This window comes from Denticeps clupeoides, chromosome 5, assembly GCF_900700375.1.
Source record: "Denticeps clupeoides chromosome 5, fDenClu1.1, whole genome shotgun sequence".
Lineage (NCBI taxonomy): Eukaryota > Metazoa > Chordata > Actinopteri > Clupeiformes > Denticipitidae > Denticeps > Denticeps clupeoides.
In genome coordinates this window covers 33,667,716-33,683,244 of record NC_041711.1, presented here as the reverse complement: position 1 = coordinate 33,683,244, position 15,529 = coordinate 33,667,716, and the positions used below count along the sequence as shown (strand labels likewise).

The 15,529-nt window shown below is 48.4% G+C and overlaps 1 protein-coding gene across 9 annotated transcripts in view; it reads left to right on the top strand.

Moving 5' to 3' along the window:
- The first annotated feature begins 269 nt into the window (after positions 1-269).
- Positions 270-15,529, top strand: part of myh14 (myosin, heavy chain 14, non-muscle) — a 28,817-nt gene continuing 13,557 nt past the window's right edge. For 2 of the 9 annotated variants that reach the window (XM_028979864.1, XM_028979862.1), the window contains exons 1-24: positions 2,134-2,292; positions 3,327-3,533; positions 4,284-4,440; positions 6,165-6,192; positions 6,742-6,859; positions 7,945-7,986; positions 8,742-8,753; positions 9,925-10,017; positions 10,101-10,164; positions 10,700-10,798; positions 10,970-11,113; positions 11,201-11,415; positions 11,493-11,645; positions 12,053-12,226; positions 12,517-12,690; positions 12,802-12,916; positions 13,426-13,494; positions 13,881-14,092; positions 14,183-14,304; positions 14,425-14,494; positions 14,615-14,775; positions 14,872-14,980; positions 15,059-15,190; positions 15,274-15,480. In XM_028979864.1, coding sequence (XP_028835697.1) covers positions 2,134-2,292; positions 3,327-3,533; positions 4,284-4,440; positions 6,165-6,192; positions 6,742-6,859; positions 7,945-7,986; positions 8,742-8,753; positions 9,925-10,017; positions 10,101-10,164; positions 10,700-10,798; positions 10,970-11,113; positions 11,201-11,415; positions 11,493-11,645; positions 12,053-12,226; positions 12,517-12,690; positions 12,802-12,916; positions 13,426-13,494; positions 13,881-14,092; positions 14,183-14,304; positions 14,425-14,494; positions 14,615-14,775; positions 14,872-14,980; positions 15,059-15,190; positions 15,274-15,480 — 3,036 coding nt within the window. Of the gene's footprint in view, positions 487-2,123; positions 2,293-3,326; positions 3,534-4,283; positions 4,441-6,164; positions 6,193-6,741; positions 6,860-7,944; positions 7,987-8,741; positions 8,754-9,924; positions 10,018-10,100; positions 10,165-10,699; positions 10,799-10,969; positions 11,114-11,200; positions 11,416-11,492; positions 11,646-12,052; positions 12,227-12,516; positions 12,691-12,801; positions 12,917-13,425; positions 13,495-13,880; positions 14,093-14,182; positions 14,305-14,424; positions 14,495-14,614; positions 14,776-14,871; positions 14,981-15,058; positions 15,191-15,273; positions 15,481-15,529 lie in introns of those variants that run through there. The other 7 variants (XM_028979870.1, XM_028979866.1, XM_028979861.1 and 4 more) reach the window with 6 other exon arrangements.

Below are 15,529 nucleotides of genomic sequence, written 5' to 3'. Positions count from 1 at the left end.
ATTCGCCGCAACGCACGTCGGTCAAATTGCAAAGCTGTAATGTGATTGGACAAACTTCTTGCCATTCTTCTAATCTCTGCCCTCATTCGCTATTCTGTTGAACTCTGCCAGTAAGTAGGTGGGACAGGACTGAGCTATCCAGGAGGTCGGGCTAAAGGGGCATTCTGCATTTTAATTGGTCGACAACGTGCGTAAGGCGGGACATTTTCTTATTCTGCAAGATGATTGGCTGGGATGGCGGAAGCGTTTTTTCCCCCAGTGAAGCTGGCGACTTGCCCCTACTCGCCGTCTGCTGTTTAATTCTCGGAGTCGCCGTCTGTGCGCGACTTCGTCCGGGCGGTGTAATGATAAAAGCCGCATTCGCAGCAGGCTGTGCACCTCGCAGTTCGCACCAGGAAAGGGGGGAAGACGCAGACTAGTCCAGAGGCGCCTCGTTTCGCCCCTGGCCGCCCGCAACGCCGCCAACGTCTTGGACCGGGTCGAGAGGTAAGACGTCCCGTTATTCGAATCCGCCGCAGTTCTTATCGCATATCGCATTTCGCGGGGCTAGCGGCGCCGCTAGCCCGGCTAGGCTGCTCTGAATGCGGGAGGCGTAGAGCCCGGCGCGACAGCGGCGACGGCAGCGTCGTCTCATCCGAAATGAAAAATGACGATGGCGCGTCGAATCGATCACCCCCCCCCGACCCGCTCTGTCCTTTGTCGTCCGCGGCTCCGTTATTAGCGGGTTATTAGCGGGTAATAAGGTGTCGGGCGTCATGATATCAGCAGCCGCCGTGATTAATGTGCGTTTTTGCCGAAGAAGCGGCTGTAGGCGGGGTCCCTCCATTCATCCGCCCAGGTCCGCATGGGATCCTCCCCTCGGCTACCCGCAGTGACCTCCTCCCCAACACGAGGGAACCCCCTCTCTCCTTCCGAGGCTCGATCCTTTATTCTCAAAGCAGGGGCTCCAACCCGTGTCCTGGATGTCCTCCACGGCCACGTGTGACACAGGTGACAGGTGGCTGTCACCGGGTGGGTGTGGACAGAAAGGCATGGCTGGAATCAGGGTGTCCACCAGCTCACCTTTTAACATTCCTGACTAAATGGGGTTTTTTTCCCCTTTACTTTCCCTCTGGCTCTTTAAACCCGAGCGACGTCACTCCCTGTCTTCGGGGTCGTAGACTCGTACGGCGGTGACATCGACGCTCACCCTGAGCTGACTGTCATGTAGTGCACGTGGTTAGTGAATGAAGCGGAGCAATCAAATTCGCTTCTGCGTAGCAAGACTCACAACCTTTTATTGTCACTGGACCACGAGATTTATTAGCAAGTCCCCAAACGTTCAAGAAAAGTGTCAGTGCAAGACATAAAAAACCCCACAATATACGGGCACAAGTGGCCGTGTGGTGGGGCAGTGGTGGCCTAGCGGTTAAGGAAGCGGCCCCGTAATCAGAAGGTTGCCGGTTCAAATCCCGATCCACCAAGGTACCACTGAGGTGCCACTGAGCAAAGCACCGTCCCCACACACTGCTCCCCGGGCGCCTGTCATGGTCGCCCACTGCTCACTCAGGGTGATGGTTAAATGCAGAGGACAAATTTCACTGTGTGCATCGTGTGCTGTGCTGCTGTGTATCACATGTGACAATCGCTTCACTTTAAGTACAGGCAGAATTAAACAGTATGCTAAACACCACGTGCAATATCAAGACCAAAACCAAGAAAATGACCATATTGGTTGCAGACTCGACTGAGGCCTGGCATTTTTCTATAATTATAAGGGCACAGCAAAGTGACCTCTTTTGCTTCTAGAGATGCCATGTAGCCTACTTGTGAGGACAGTGGGTGAGTGCGTAATCCATGAAACCGCCTAGTATAATTCAGAGCGACTACTGTATCTACAGTAGGATGACCTGCATTTGGGATCGTGTCCTTCCTCTCGACCCGAGATGTCACTTCACCAAACCGTCAAGTGCTGATGTCCTGTGGTTGTGCGACACACCCCCTGTCGTCCCTACACCGCGCCTGCTGTAGCGCTCAGTCAGGCCACTTCCTGCTCCGCGCTCTCCCCTCATCCTCTCCGGTTTTAGGTCACACACGTTCCGGCATTATGCACCATCAGTTTGATATTTCTTCATTTTTTTCAGTGCCATAAACATGTCTCGGCCAGCGGGAGGCGGCGCCAATGACATAACCCGGTTCCTCTCCACGGGGGCGGGACCTAGTTCCCCCACATCAGTTTTTCCGGCCTCAAGTCAAGCTGATTGGGCGGCCAAGAGACTTGTATGGGTTCCGTCAGAGAAGCATGGCTTTGAGGTAAGATGGGAATGGAATGACCAACAGGGCAGTGGTGGAATGGGTGTGGCAAACGTACGTCTGTATCTGCACGTACCCCATTACGTTCGTATATTAAATTATTTTCTCCCACTCGGGAAAACTATTTTTAACTCTCACATGGCACAATGGCGGGCCCACCCTATTGTTCTATTTCTCTATTGTAATATCACCAGAATGTTTTTCCAGGACCATTATGATGGACTAGATTACAGCCGAAAAAATATATAAAAACCACCGAATTGATCCCGCGACGCGGCTCCCGAGCCGAAATTAATGGTGCTTCGTAACCTAGCAACAGCCGGCTCGGAGAAACTGGTACTTCAGGCTTCAGGCAGACAAAGGTTTGGACTTCCGCAACTTTACAGACATGCGACAGACATGCAGCAACTTCTCCAACGGGCCCCGTGTCAGCGCCTGTCCCGTCTGTCTTTATTCTCACTGTCTCTTGTCGCAGCATAGCTTCGTACGGTTAATTTACGCTTAAACGTAGCCTGGCCGTATTCTCATAGTCTAAGAATGCGCCACTGACTCACTGAGAAGCTTCCGGCAGTCCACGACACGCCGAGTTATTCCCCTCCATTGCCCTGGCGTCCCGTGGTGCGTGGCCTCCCCCTCCTGCCTCCTGACCGTCCCACTCCCACTCACAGCTACCCCTCAGCCCGACTGCCTCCATCTTTATGAACGGTGGCCTTGTTCTATATGTGTGGGATCTTGTGGTTTGGCCCTTTGTGCATTTTTGACCACATAGGCTCGTCATAGGGGCCGCATGAAATGAGGCTTTAAACGTCACACATAAAGAAAGAGATATGGGGACGTCAGCATGAAAGCCAAGAAGTCACATGGCAGGGAGCTCCAGTTGCCCTGTCATCTTTGGCATAGCGTCGGTAGACCGTGACCTAGTTACACATATCTGGGTTCACACTTGTCGTTTAATAATGTCTGTATGTCCTTCACATTATCATCTGCAGGGAACTTTTATCGGGTTCTCTTTCATCCCCCCTTTTCTGTTATAGTCAGCAAGTGTGCGTGAGGAACGTGGGGATGAGGTGGAGGTGGAGCTTACAGACAGTGGGCGTCGGCTGAGCCTGTCACGGGAGGAGGTGCAACGGATGAACCCGCCCCGTTTCAGTAAGGTGGAGGACATGGCCGACCTCACCTGCCTCAACGAGGCCTCTGTCCTGCACAACCTCAGGGAGCGCTACTACTCAGGCCTCATATATGTAAGATTGAGCCCCGCCCCTTCCCCATAAATCTTATGTGTGTGTATATGGTAGTAGCCTAGTGGGTAACACTCTAAGAACCGAAGAACCTTTGAACCGATAGATCACAAGGTCACAGGTTCGAACCCCACTTATCCCAGAATGTCTCCAGGGGGGACTGTCCCTGTAACTACTGACTGTAAGTTGCTTGATAAGGGTGTCTGATAAATGGCATAAATGTTAATGTTCCGTGCGAGTATTATGAGAACAGGGGACCAGGACACCTCTGTGAGCATGTGACTGTCTGTCTGTCTGTCTGTCTGTGTAACATCACTCCGGTCTCATCTTCTTGAGTAATCAGGAGGGAAGGATCCTATTTCAGGCTTGTTTCAGCATAGCGGGAGGGGGTGGGGTGGATGAAGGGCTCCGGTTTCATACGGCATTAAGTGATAAGTTTGGAATGTTGATAGATGAATTAACACATCATTTAGAAGAAGAGTCACAAAAGTCTTTCCTGCTGCAATCGTACATGTTTTCGTGATAAGACAACAGACGATAGCAGAAACAAGTCTCTCTTTTGATCTAGCGATAACCACAGAGCCCGATAAAAACGGTAGAGCTGTAAACATATATCTCATATTCCCTACTAATCTTAACACTCTAGGGATGAAGGGTTTTACCCAGATTATGAATAACTGGGGGGGTAAATGGAATTTATACGTTATCAGTGGACTTTGTGGCAACCTGATCTTGTGTGTGTGTTTCTTGCAGACTTACTCCGGGCTGTTTTGTGTAGTCATCAATCCCTATAAGAACCTGCCCATCTATACAGAATCCATTGTCGAGATGTACCGTGGTAAAAAGCGCCATGAGATGCCCCCGCACATATATGCCATTTCCGAGGCTGCCTACAGGAGCATGTTACAAGGTACAGGGTCGCCCTTCGCGGTCTTCCTCGAACGTGGCATCAACACTCACCTTGGGTGGGCAGTGGCACCCGGAAGGTCGCCAGTTCAAATCCCCAAACTGCTGCAGTACCACTGAGGTGCCATGGCTGCCCACTGCTCACCAAGGGTGATGGTTAAAAGCAGGGGACACGTTTCGTTGTGTGAACCATGTGCTGTGCAATGACAGTCACTTCACGTCCACTTTCGTATTTGTTGTGTGAGGTGATGCCCGCGGGGCCCAACGTAGCATGGACGTGTTGGGCTGCCTGATGAGCTGATTGACCCTGAGGCGAAGCACCTTTATCATTTTTCCTCGTAAATGAAGGCCGCCTACGTTTAGAAAGGCGTGTCTGTGCCCCATTACAATTAAACTTGTCCTACCGGTGTGTCCATGCAGGAATGCCTCTTTAACCCATTTTTTAAAACCTATGTAAGAACCTGAGATGTCCCAGGTTTCAATCAGACTGGTTGTTCTTGGTAATCTAGTTTAAACAATAAGAGTGAGGACACTGAAATAATATGAGGAGTTTATGAGTTATGAAAAGTATGTACAAGGATTATACGCTGCTCAAAAAATAAAGGGAACACACCAAGACATTATAAATCTGAATGAAATATTACATAAATTAAATAAATCAGTAGTGTGTGTGGCCTCCACATGGCTGTTTGACTTTCCTACAATGCCTGGGCATGCTCCTGATGAGGTGGTGGATGGTCTCCTGAGGGATCTCCTCCCAGACCTGGACTAAAGCATCCACCAAATCCTGGACAGTCTGTGGTGCATCGACTGGTGGTAGTGGCCTAGTGGGTAACACACTCGCCTATGAACCAGAAGACCCAGGTTCAAACCCCACTTACTACCATTGTGTCCCTGAGCAAGACACTTAACCCTAAGTTGCTCCAAGGGGGGACTGTCCCTGTACCTACTGATTGTAAGTCGCTCTGGATAAGGACATCTGGTGAATGCTGTAAATGTAAATGTGGCGTTGGTGGAGCGAGACATGATGTTCCAGATATGCTCAATTGGATTCAGGTCTGGGGAATGGGCGGGCATCAACGCCTTCATCTTGCAGGAACTGCTGACACATTGGAGGAACCCAGGGCCAACCGCACCAGCATATGGTCTCACAAGGGGTGTGAGGATCTCATCTCGCTACCTAATGGCAGCCAGGCTACCTCTGTCGAGCACATGGAGGGGCGGTGCGACCCCCTCAAAGAAATACCACCCAACACCATTACTGACCCACTGTCAAACCATGCTGGAGGATGCTCCAGGCAGCAGAACGTTCTCTACAGCGTCTCCAGACTCGGTCAGGTCTGTCATGTGCTCAGAACCTGCTTATATCTATGAAGAGCAGATGCATCAGCCAGAAAGCATAGGAACTGAGAGGCGGTCTGTGGTCCCCACACCTTTATTGGGGTTGTCCTGCTAATTTCCACCTGTTGTCCATTCCATTTGCACAGCAGCATGTGAAATTGTCGTAAAAGTGCTTTTCTTTTTTTGAGCAGCGTATATGGACTGAAACATGGAGTGAAATGACGTTGCTAGTAGTAAAGCACTGCAGCTTGTGTCTGTTCATTCCTAACATTGTGGGAGCGTTTTGTGTTTGCGCTCTGAATCAATGAACACCTTCATGATCCTTCTTAACTCTGTCATGCTTTACATCTGACTGAAAAAAATGCTTCTGTTCTTGCTTCCTTGCAGACCGGGAGGATCAGTCTATTCTTTGCACGTGAGTTTTGTTTTTTCTAGTTAACTAACGCTGTGCGCCCTCGTGGTCCCGTCTGTGTAAGATCTTGTACAAAAGGCTGTCTGTAATCTCACTGTGTCTCCCCAGCCCCTTTGTCTCCTTTGATTCCATTATTTGTCTGTGAAATGTGTGGTATTCCACCCAAAAAAAAGAGCAGAATTTCCAGAGGTTGTCAAGAAGCACAAAAAAGGACCCATGTTTGAATTCTGGCCAGAGCCAAAAGAGCCATCATTTAGTAGTCCAATAGTAAAAGTCCCTATGCTGCTATTATGAGCCAGTATGCCCTGTACCAATCCAACATCAACAGCATTTGCTCTATGAAGGGCCTAGTTTTGCTCTTGTGTGAGTGCTTTGCTGACTTTTGTGCAAAATGTAGCTCCTGTTTATTAGTGTGGTGCACGTTCTGTCTGCTAATGTGCCAGTGTTTATATGCCCGTGTGCCCAGCCCCTCTTTAATATCTGTCTGACTGTGGTTTGTGTGTTTTACATGTTTCATGCCATCTGGGTGTGCACGGTGTTGTTCTTCCTCAGTGGGGAATCCGGAGCAGGGAAGACTGAGAACACCAAGAAGGTCATCCAGTACCTGGCACATGTGGCATCTTCTCACAAGACTGGCACGCTGGGCAGGAGCAAAGACACCGCCCTACAGGTGACATGGCATGGCAGGCAGATGTGCAAAGAGGAAGGGACAAAGATGGACAATGACAAACGTGGATTGAGCCAAAGATGACAGTTGTTACCCTGTCACATTCCTTATTTCTACATTACCTCTTGTTCCGCTGTGGTGTTCTTTTTCAGAAATCTTGCATCTAAATGCATCTATGTTCCTACCAGTACTGGCACTAATTAATAAGGCCTGCAGTGTTAATAATGTGTAGTTAACAGTAAACACCTGTAGTCATGGAAACTAGTCTTTCAGAGTTGAAAATGTGTGTACACACCACATGAACATAATGTACATTTACATTTAAGGCCCATATCCAGAGTGACTTACAACGTGCTTCCATGTCACCATGGATGAAGTGGTCAGTTCTGGTTCACTAGGACCCCCAACTATGAATACAATCTTTTTATTCACTCTGTTGTAGATTCTGTATATAAGTTAGACAATAAGAAGGTTACAAGTTCATCTAAATCTTCTCTAAAGGGGAAGGTCTTGAGCTGCCGTGTGAAGGTGCTCAGTGACCGAGCACTTAATGTACGCGCCATGCTGCTATTTGAGGAATATTTAAGAAAGGCTCAGAACTGGCTGAACAACACATGTCCGGTATGACTTTAGTACATTAACATTCATTCTGCCTGATTGCACGGCTTGGTAAATTTGACCAGCCTTTCACCTCCAATGCTTTACATTGTCGGTACGTTACATGCTGTCAGTATGTTTAAAAGAGCGCAGTACAGATTATAATTTAAAACAGCCTCAAAATCAGGCCTGTAGCATACACACTCACCGTTCAGCCACGTCCTGAAGACATTCAGACTTATTTCACAAAGAAAAACTGCCCACTGACAGCACAATAGAGGCATACAGCCTGAATTATTTGAGATTTAGGAGTTTTACGGTGGTCTCTTGTGAACCTGATAGTGTCTCTCACTTTTCCTTCTTCCTGTCTAACTGATTCCTGCTGTTTCTTTTTTTCTTATTCGACTCCTATCTCACATCGGCCTCGCTCTGTGTCGCCTCCCTCTCTTTTCCTCCACGTATCTCTGCTTTTCCTTTCCTGCCTGGTGAAGATGGATGGTTCTAAGTCCATCCAGCGTGGGAGTGTTAATAGGGTGAGTGGGGAGAAGGCAGCACACTGGTGTCTGCTCTCTTCATTATGCACTGAGGCAGGGATTCCCGATATTGCTCCTGGAGGAACCCTTGTTAGATGCAACTGCTGTTTAACTGGGATCAGGGATCCGCAAAGACAGGGGGATAGGAAACCCAGTCCTAAAGTGCCCTGAATTCTCCACATCAGTGGTCCCGAACCCCAGTCCCCAGGGCCCTCCAGCCAATGTATGAATTGGGTCTTTTCAGAATTTGGCCTGTATGAATTTGAACCATGCCGCAAATGGGACTGGGGCAGAATGAAATGGGGATTTGCAGGAGGGCAAATGTTTATGCACATTGGGTTTAGAGCCCAAGATGTAGGTAGCTTGTCTAATCACTTAAATTAATACTCTCCGTCTGTTCGATTCTGATGCATGTTATTTGGTGTTGTCATGTTAATATTTTAATTCATTTTTATATATAACGTGAACTTTCTAAAAAAAAAAATATATATATATATATATATGTCCACTGTGTTTAGAAATGCATGTAACAGTATAGAGCATCAAGATAGGAAGGTCGGAGAGGGAGGAGTTTTAAACCACAATGCCTGGAGAAATGATCATATTAAGTTCTGTTCTGAAGTGCCTTGTGTATGTTTGCATTAACAGGTATGTTTTTGTCTGTTGTCTGTTTTAACCCCACACCTTTTCTTATTTTTTTTTTGTCCGGTTTCCTGTCTCAACACACTCATTCCCTCCTGTTTCTGTTGTAACAGAGTGTGCAATATGTGAGTACGGGGTCTGCTTAAGTATGCAGGTTCAGAGTCTGGCTTTGTGGCTTTGCACTGTAGGAGATAAAGGCACAGTGGGCAGAGGGTTGCTTGGCTGGAGCAAAGGCTAATCCACTTGGAATCTAGGTGCACAGCTCTGGTCCTGAGGGGCAATTATATACACTACCAGTAAAAGTTCGTCCGAAACGACCTCTTTTATGGCTCTCGCATTTTTTACATTATAGAACCAAACTGAAGATACACGACTATGAAATAGTGAAAAATGGTAGACCAGGCAAAACGTTGCAGACTTGCTGAAAAGCAGGGAGCTTTTGCTGCGATTGCAGCATTTTAACACTCTTGGTTTCTCTCCACCACCTCACGTTAGACAACAGGGACGGTTTCCAATAGTCCTGAAGGTTTATGCCCAACTTTCTTATCATTCATGTTAATGGGCATCTCATTATCTTCATTTTGGTGAACAAAACAGGCATGAAGGTAAAAAGAGGCGACTGTGAAAAAACGAACTTTTGACTGGTGGTGTAACTTGGTTTTCAGGTTGCATAACCTATAAAACGCAATATAGAGAACGGCGTGGGGTTTTATCCGCCTGTCTGGTGGCACCAGACCTGCATTGAAGAGACACAATGCACACACGCCGTCATGCATGTCTCCCAGGACTGGAGCTAGGCACTGCATTGGTCATGTTGTAGTGGGTGGTGGACTATTCTCTACCTTGAACATCCCAGACGCCTACAGCAGTGGTGCATTGGTCAGAAAGGGGCGGCCTTTAAAGACTCTCGCTGCTGGGCGTTTTATCTCACTCACCGTCACTCACGTGACTCACATGCAAACAGCAGCAATAAGTGCATTTTGGAATTCCCAGAATGGAATTCCTCTGCATACTTGTGTGTGTGTGTGTGTGTGTGTGTGTGTCCTTGTAAGTACTTCATTGTTTGGATGGCGAGCTTTGAATGCAGACTATGGCTTTTTGTGTATGAGGATTTTGAGAGTGGTCTGGCTAGCTCTGCTTCTTAAAAAAACATTCCAACCTTATTAGCCTGTAGACCACAGACAGCAGCAGCGCTTTAAAGTGGGTGTCCTGTTGCACGGCTCTGGGGTGTAGGTGGAGCCTCTACGACCGTAGCGCCGGGCGCTGTGCTGATGCAGATCTCTGTCCTACCTGTAGGGAGAGCTGGAGAGACAGCTGCTGCAGGCCAATCCCATCCTCGAGGCTTTTGGCAACGCCAAAACTGTGAAGAATGACAACTCTTCCAGATTTGTATGAATTTTCAAAAGTTTCATGTTTTCTGTGTTTCATATTACACGTGTTAATTTTTTGGTTTTGTTCGGTTTGTTTTACAGGGAAAGTTTATCCGCATAAATTTTGATGTGGCGGGATATATTGTTGGTGCCAACATTGAGACATGTATCCTTCCACAAAGGGAATGGTTATGCCCACTAGGTTTCCTTCTGAGACTGAAAGGAACCGACACCATTGGCCGTGTGAGGCCCCTTCACTACATACAAATCAATAATCAATATAATTTCGCTACATACGAATCAATAATCAATATAATTTCATGATATTCCTATCACGTGCTATCACGTGCTTACAGTGAAGTGAAGTGAAGTGAAGTGATTGTCAATTGTGATACACAGCAGCACAGCACACGGTGCACACAGTGAAATTTGTCCTCTGCATTTATCCCATCACCCTGAGTGAGCAGTGGGGACCATGACAGGTGCCCGGGGAGCAGTGTGTGGGGACGGTGCTTTGTTCAGTGGCACCTCAGTGGCACCTTGGCGGCTCAGGATTCGAACCGGCAACCTTCTGATTACGGGGCCGCTTCCTTAACCGCTAGGCCACCACTGCCCCAACAACACAAGCATTGAAAGGTTGTGGACCAGTCGAGCTTACGCATAGACAGACAGATTTCTCCTCCTTAACCTGTTTTCCTGAGACCTCCTGGAGAAGTCACGAGCCATCCGCCAGGCAAAGGATGAGAGGACCTTCCACATCTTCTACCAGCTGCTGTGTGGCGCATCAGAGGCCATGCAAGGTGAGGGCAGTTAGAGAAGAAAGAGGCAAACCTGACACATAGGTTCCTAGAAAAATCTTGAGGGTCTTTACATCCTCATTAGACCCCTTTCGGAATGTCTCTCCACATCCAGACACCATTCTGGTTTTTATTCATTGTTTCATCTCGTTTTCTTGTCTTTTCTCCATGTAGCTGATCTTTTATTGGCCGGTGCTGAACAGTACAGGTTCTTGAGCAATGGAGCAGTTCCGGTTCCTGGTCAGAATGACTCTGAGAATTTCACACAGACTATGGACTCCATGACAATCATGGGCTTCAGTCAAGAAGAGGCCACAGGTGAGAGATCCGATTGATAAAGTGAGCTTTCCCTTCTCTTCATGTTGTGTCTCCTCATCGTTTCACTTCTCCATCCTTTACTCTCAGGCATGCTGAAGGTCATTTCATCTGTGCTGCAGTTCGGGAATATCAGCTTCCAGAAAGAGAAAAACTCAGACCAGGCCTCCATGCCGGATGACACTGCCGCCCAGAAGCTCTGCCATCTCCTGGGCATCAGTGTGTTGGAGTTCAGTCGCGCCATCCTCACCCCACGCATCAAAGTGGGTCGAGAGTACGTCCAGAAGGCCCAGACCAAAGAGCAGGTATGGTGCCAATCACCGGGTGCATGGTGTCCTGGTCCACAGTGAATATGGAGCGTGAATGCTGCGTTCATCTACAGGCTGATTTTGCAGTCGAGGCTCTGGCCAAAGCCACATACGAGCGCCTGTTCCGCTGGCTTGTCCACCGCATCAACAGAGCTTTGGACCGCAGACAGAGACAAGGAGCTTCTTTCATCGGTATTCTGGACATCGCTGGCTTTGAGATCTTCCAGGTGAGACCGAGAGCGTCAGAAACTAGGAGGATAGGCCGAATGAACTTGCACCATCTGCAGGTTTCGTTTGTAGCCACAGCTATGACACTGAGAGAAGGAGGGATGGCCAGAGGAAAGAACTGATAGGAGCTGTGGGAGGAGAGTAGATAGCGATAGAGGGGCACTGGAGGAGGACTACGAGATGCTTCAGGGCAGCTTGTCTCAACCCTCAGGGATCTGGAAACTAAAAAGTTAAGATCACTCTTCATCTTCCAACTGGTGGACGTCTTTGTAAAACAGATTGTCAAACTTGTAATATGTCTACAGCTCTGTAGAACAATACAGGCGGGAATCACAGATAGTCACACAATATAATATTACACATTTAAATGAAGTACTTTCTTCTGTTCCTCTCTTTCTCCCTTCAGCTGAACTCTTTTGAGCAGTTGTGCATTAATTACACCAATGAGAAGCTGCAGCAGCTCTTCAACCACACCATGTTCGTGCTGGAGCAGGAGGAGTACCAAAGAGAGGGCATCGAGTGGAACTTCATCGACTTTGGCTTAGACCTGCAGCCCTGCATTGACCTCATCGAAAGACCAGTTAGTCCCCCATATCTTTTAATATGTGCAGAATTGAAAGCCACAATTAAGTCTAATGTGTTTCCACACCCATGAAAGTGAAATTGTTTTTCTCATTGTGATACACAGCATAGCACACGGTGACACAACGAAATGTGTCCTCTGCATTTAACCCATCACCTTTGTGAACGGTGGGCAGCCATGAAAGGCGCCCGGGGGGCGATGTTTGGGGACCTCAGTGGCTATTGGATTGTGGCAATGTTCAGGGTTAGAACCTGCAACCCTCTGCTTCCGTTCCACCCCTCCTCCAGGCCAACCCTCCAGGTGTGTTGGCGCTGCTGGATGAGGAGTGCTGGTTTCCACGGGCAACGGACCGCTCGTTTGTGGAGAAGCTGTCAGCAGAGCAGGGGTCACACCCCAAGTTCTACCGTCCGAGGCAGCTCAGACAGGAGGCCGACTTCTCCATCATCCACTACGCTGGCAAGGTCTCCTGACTCTCCTCCATACAGGATCTCAGCCTGTCTGTTTATGTGTCCAACATTACCCGTCACCAGAACAGTTCTTAGTTAAATCCCTTGTCCTCCTCCCTCTCTCAGGTGGATTATAAGGCAGATGAATGGCTGGTGAAGAACATGGACCCTCTAAATGATAATGTGGCATCTCTCCTTCACCAGTCCTCTGACCACTTCATCTCTGAGCTGTGGAGGGAAGGTAAGAGATCTCTGGGGTATCATTATACCCCAGTTTTGTTGTATTTCTTGATAACGCTTTAGTGGGAATATCTCATCCCCAGAAACGTTCCAACAGGAAACAGATCAGTTTCAGTAATTGCAGATTAAGGCATTATTATGGTAACAGTACTAATAATTCAAGACGCGTATACGAGACATGCAGAACAGCGGGCAAGTAATCAGTAGCTTTGGAGAGGAGGAACTGACTACCTACTAACCGGTTCCTGCCATATTTCTGATAATAGAAGGATGATGGCCCTGGACATGCCAACGGTCATCGTAGTTGTGCTGATCTTAGACCATTAAACTAAAACTCACTGTCACAGATGCTTAAAATTGCTCTAACACCCTGACGTTTGCCCTCTTTTTGTTTCTTTCTGATCTCCCCCCAAATCCTGAACCCCTTTCCCCCTCGATTTCCTTTTGTTTCTCTCTCTGTGTCTTTTTGTCGTTCCGGGCGCTGGTCCTGGCTCTCGCTCTCCCTCTCAGACATTCAGACTCTTCCTCGTGTTTATTTTTTCGACTCCTATGCCACACTGCAGACTAATGGCTCTGACAGTAGGTTATTCTGACCCTCTACCTTCAATTGTCCTGTGATGTTTGTCTCTCTTTTTCTTCTTAATATTTAAGAATTTAAATTCATTTTCTGTGTTTGAATTTTTTTTACTATCTGCATTGTGCGTTTGTAGTGCGGTAGAACTGTAGTGCTGCTGTGTTGGGCTTTGCCTTTTAAACAGTTTTTTCTGAATTCTCTCTCTGTTTGGCAGCTTAAAGCTTTCATGCTCATTGTGGCCGTGATTGAATTCCTAATTCCAAACAGAAACAGAATGTCTTGCCTGCATTAGGAGCCAGTTTGTGTGCAGATTGTAGATTGTGAGGTTCACTCATGCATGTGAGCTCGTGGAGATCTGCTGAGGTCTGCTTCCTCTCCCTGTGTCCCCCAGTGGAGAGGATAGTTGGACTGGACCAGGTGACCTCTGGAGGGTTGGGCGAGGGCAGCGCTGTGCCTTTCGGGGCGTCCGGCCTGAAGACGAAGAAGGGCATGTTCCGCACCGTGGGCCAGCTGTACAAGGAGTCACTGACCAAGCTGATGGCCACTCTCCGCAACACCAACCCCAACTTCCTGCGCTGCATCATACCCAACCATGAGAAGAGGGTGAGCATGAGGAGGGGGAGGAGCTGAAATAGACTTCAGGGATCCTGGGGAACGGTCTGCGATATTTACTTCCTCTTCCATGGTTGTCAGGCTGGGAAACTATCGCCCCATCTGGTTCTGGACCAGCTCAGGTGTAACGGCGTGCTGGAGGGGATTCGTATCTGCAGACAGGGCTTCCCAAACCGCATCCCATTCCAGGAGTTCAGACAGAGGTGTGTTTGGATGTCTTTAACACTCAGGCCTGTTGTTCTCATCACGTATTTTCACCTCGTTCACACACACACACACACACACACACACACACTTATACACTCTCTTTTTCCACCTGCCAGATATGAGATCCTCACTCCAAATGCCATTCCTCGCACCTTCATGGATGGTAAACAGGCGTGTGAGCTCATGGTGAGTCAATTATCACATTTTACAGTAGGTGTTCCATACTGATCAATATGTGTGTCTGATTCTGTTCATAGCCAGTAACTACTGGAGATTAACTTTGTGAGTCTCTTTGTCTGACCCCAGATCAGTGCTCTGGAGCTGGACAGGAACCTCTTTCGTGTGGGGCAGAGTAAAGTCTTTTTCCGGGCTGGAGTGCTGGCCCACTTGGAGGAGGAGAGGGACCTAAAGATCACAGACACCATAATACACTTCCAGAGTGCTGCTCGGGGGTTCCTGGCGAGGAGGTGTGTGTTTGCATGCGTTGCTGACAATATAAGTATGTGTGTGTGTGTGTGTGTGTGTGTGCCCCGTAACTACTCTTTCCCCTGTCACGTGTGCAGGGCTTTCCTGAAGAAGCAGCAGCAGCTCAGTGCTCTGAGGGTGATGCAGCGGAACTGTGCTGCCTACCTGAAGCTCAGAAACTGGCAGTGGTGGAGGCTCTTCACCAAGGTTAATATGAACCCCACATCTCAGGGTGCTGGCTTCTTTATTCGTACAGGTTTGTGACCTATGACCTTTGTCTCCTAGGTGAAACCACTGCTGCAGGTGACTCGACAAGATGAGGAGATTCAGGTTCGGGAGGCAGAGCTTCAGAAAGCCAAAGAAAAGCTCGGCAAAGCAGAGAATGATTTCACAGAGCTGGAGCGAAAGCATCAACAGGTATTCCTTCCATTACGGCAATTTTATTCACATTTTTACTCCGTTCTTCAAATACATTCACAGTCTTTAATGTCTGCACTCAGATCTTGGAGGAGAAGGCGGTGCTCACCGACCAGCTGCAGGCAGAGGCGGAGCTGTTTGCTGAGGCGGAGGAGATGAGGGCACGACTGGCCAATCAAAAGCAGGAACTGGAGGATGTGCTGGCCGAGCTGGAGGGTCGCCTGGAGGAAGAGGAGGAGAGGGGCGCGCAGCTCACCAACGAGAAGAAACGGATGCAGCAGAACGTCCAGGTGCGGACGGCGGCGTCACCGCTCGACTACTTTTCTCTGCCCGTCATGT